The 3,484-nt window shown below is 48.2% G+C and overlaps 1 protein-coding gene across 1 annotated transcript in view; it reads right to left on the reverse strand.

Annotated features, from left to right (window-relative positions):
• Positions 1–2,135: 2,135 nt before the first annotated feature.
• LOC118213282 (syndecan-1-like) overlaps positions 2,136–3,484 on the reverse strand; it is an 8,710-nt gene continuing 7,361 nt past the window's right edge. Inside the window, exons 4-5 of the mRNA XM_035392143.1 lie at positions 3,261–3,348; positions 2,136–2,329 (exon numbers count right to left, since the gene is read on the reverse strand). Coding sequence (XP_035248034.1) covers positions 2,163–2,329; positions 3,261–3,348 — 255 coding nt within the window. The 3' untranslated portion in view covers positions 2,136–2,162. The remainder of the gene's footprint in view (positions 2,330–3,260; positions 3,349–3,484) is intronic.

The following is a 3,484-nucleotide window of genomic DNA, read 5'->3' on the forward strand; positions in this document are numbered from 1 at the left end:
ATCCCTACTGAGACAGTTAACGTCCCTACTGAGACAGTTACACAAGTATTTACACCCTTTAATTACACGTTACATTCCTGTGGTGTCTCCAATCAGACCTCTTTCCCAATAGGACCCATAAGCGCTCCCCAGTTAAAGGCAGCGGTACTTGCAAAGTGCTTCGCTTTTCGTAATTTTTTTCTGAAATGCTTTTGGTGTTTTGGGGGGCGGGGGGTGGGGGGGGTGGGGGAGGTCGTTGGAGTGAGCACTTCACAAAGGCAATTGCTGTTAACAGTGACCAGGTCCAATCTGACTAAGCAATCGACCCCACACACGAGGGCAACAGCTCTCCAATGGTTTTAAGCAAATTCCGAACTGGACCAGTTCCAGTTTTAAAAATCCTGGGATGACCACCTCCTCCTGACTTTTTTTTTTTTTTTAGTATCAGCCCTTCGCCGTAACCACAGTTACCTGAAGGCGGTGTCTTCGACAGTCAGGTAAAAAAATTGTGCAGGAAGTCAGCCACGCAGGCAGGTGGCGCTAGCCACTTTCCGGGAGAAGACAAAAAGCTACAACTCACCAAAAATATGCATGCGAAACACACCCTTCCGTCTACCGCAGGGCTGCCCAACCCTGTTCCTGGAGATCTGCCGTCCTATAGGTTTTCACTCCAACCCTAAAAAAGCACACCTCATTCAACGGCTAGAGAGCTCGTTGAGCTGTTAATAAGCAGAATCAGGTGTGCTAAATTAGGGTTGAAAATTAATACCCCTACGGGTAGATCTCCAGGAACAGGGTTGGGTTGCGCCGATCAACAGTAATGGCCTAAAAATTCAACCTGATTTTGCTGCAGAGACGAGAGGGACGAAAAAGAAAAAGAAAAGAAAAAAAAAAGGAGTTTGGTCCACTGATATTCAATACTAGGCAGTCAGCCAAGGGAGCTGCTTCTGTTCTCTACCTGACCACAGGAGAACAGACCCATTGTTGTTCTCAGACAAAGTCTGCTTTGTGACATCCCCCCTGTAGCACAGTCCTATCCAATTCACAAAGGCAGTGGAGCTTAGCGCCCGGAATTAGCCTCGACTACGGCTAAAAAACAAAAAGGTAAAAAAAAAAACAAACGTAAGTTATTTTAGGGCTGCCTTGAGCCAGCCTAAAATGAGTTTATGGATGAATTATTATTGATTTCTGACTATCACTGAGAAAAATGTGCAACTTGGGAAGGGGGGGGTATTTCAGGAGTTGATCTTCCGAGAACACAAATATTTTAATGCTCTTCGTTAAACTAGAACAGAGCGGCTATCGCTCCGATCTCTCAAAGAGCTCGGTAATGCGCAGAACTGCGTTCTCTCCCCAGACATCAAACGAAAATGGAGCGAGAGGAGAGCTTACGAAACAGCCGAGACAGGAAATGAATCCTGACTGACAGACGGCTGACACCGCTCGTGGGTCTCCCGCCCTTAAAAAAGAAAAAGGAAAAAACAAAAACTACAGCACTACAGTAATATGCTTATTTGACTGCCATAGGTGAATCACCATGGCAGCAAGTCCTCAGGATTCTCAACACACAAGCGAAGCCAAAGACCAGCAGGGACACATCGCCGCACACCCTCCCAGGAGGAGGGGGCTGCAGACTGGGAGTGAAGTAAAACTTTTTTTTATTTTTATATATAAATTTTTTTTTAAAAGAAGTGCATTACATTATGAAAGCTTTGCTTCTTTTTCCTTTGAGGTAACCCCCAAGAACGCGAAACAGTCGTCAAACCCCCCACCCAAAAGCGCCTGGTAGAGAGCAACCCTGATCCATGATGTTTTTTTTTTTTTTTTTTTTTTGGGGGGAGGGGGGTTATCTGTAGTTGGGGGGGGGGGGACTTTTCCGGCTACCTTAATCCCAGGTAATGAAACGCTAATGCCCGCTTTGTCGAAGCACGTAACTTTACGACCCAGGGCAAAGGAGCGCTGCTTCAGCCGAAAAAAAGGGTTGGACAACAGAGACAGCAGTAACAACGGGAGAACAACACAGAACAGCCTCGCGCGGTGGAGCCACGGCAACAAGAACGAGAAGAGGTGAAGGTTTTTGGGGGTGGGGGGGGGGGGGAAATGGCGGCAGTGTAAAAGTGTCTTTTGGTCATGGGGCTTTTTTTTTTTTTGGGGGGGTGGGGTGGGGTGTGGTGGGGGGGTCTCTACGCCAGAAACTCCTCCTCTCTCCGGGCTTTCTGGTAGCCCCCGTTGGGGTGTTTGTGTTCGTCCAGCGAGTAGCTGCCTTCGTCCTTCTTCTTCATCCGGTACACCATGAGCGACACCAGCATGATGGCAAAGGCCAGGCCCACCACCCCCCCGGCGATCACACCTGCAGAGGGGAGAACCGCCAGGATGCGCAGGCCGTTATGCTTCATCATCGCCATCATCATCACCACCATCATCATCATCATCATCCTCCTCCTCAACATCATCATTATCACCATCCTCATCATCACCATCATCATTATCACCATCACCATCCTCATCATCACCACCATCATCATCACCATCCTCAACATCACCATCACCATCATCCTCCTCATCATCACCACCACCACCACCATCATCATCCTCAACATCACCATCCTCATCATCACCATCATCATCCTCAACATCATCACCACCATCATCCTCATCATCATCACCATTCTCATCATCAACATCATCACCATCATCATTATCACCATCACCATCTTTATCCACCACCATCATCATCACCATCCTCCTCATCATCACCACCATCATCATCACCATCCTCATCATCACCATCCTCATCATCATCACCATCCTCATCATCATCACCATCCTCATCCTCAACATCATCACCATCCTCATCATCACCTTCACCATCTTTATCCACCACCACCACCACCACCACCACCACCATCATCATCATCATCCTCAACATCATCACCATCCTCATCATCACCGCCATCATCATCATCATCCTCAACACCATCATCATTATCACCATCACCCTCTTTATCCACCACCACCACCACCACCACCACCATCATCATCATCACCATCCTCATCACCATCCTCATCATCACCATCTTTATCCACCAACACCACCACCATCACCACCACCATTATCCTCATCACAACCTTTCTGAAGATAGGCAATCTCAACAGGCCCTTGTGCTATAACTGGTTGGCACAATTTCTCTCATACTGGCATCCTCACATGGAGAAGGAGCTCCACGGAGACTTGTGAAATAAAATTCTAAACTGCGTTTCACGGACGGGTTGAGACGTACCTCCGAGCACCTCCTTCCTCTCCAGGAGGCTCTGGTTCTCCGAGAATGCCCCCTCGGGCTCAGATACGAAGGTCATGTCAGAGTCGTCCTGCAACACGAAAACGCAGCTTTAATTCCGCCGTTCGTACAACAGTCAGGTTCTCCTACAGAGCATCAGGACCCACACGACAGGGAGAAAGCTGGGACTGTTCCCACTTTCACGGTCTGAATACGGTCTTTCATTC

Source organism: Anguilla anguilla, chromosome 1 (genome assembly GCF_013347855.1).
Source record: "Anguilla anguilla isolate fAngAng1 chromosome 1, fAngAng1.pri, whole genome shotgun sequence".
Lineage (NCBI taxonomy): Eukaryota > Metazoa > Chordata > Actinopteri > Anguilliformes > Anguillidae > Anguilla > Anguilla anguilla.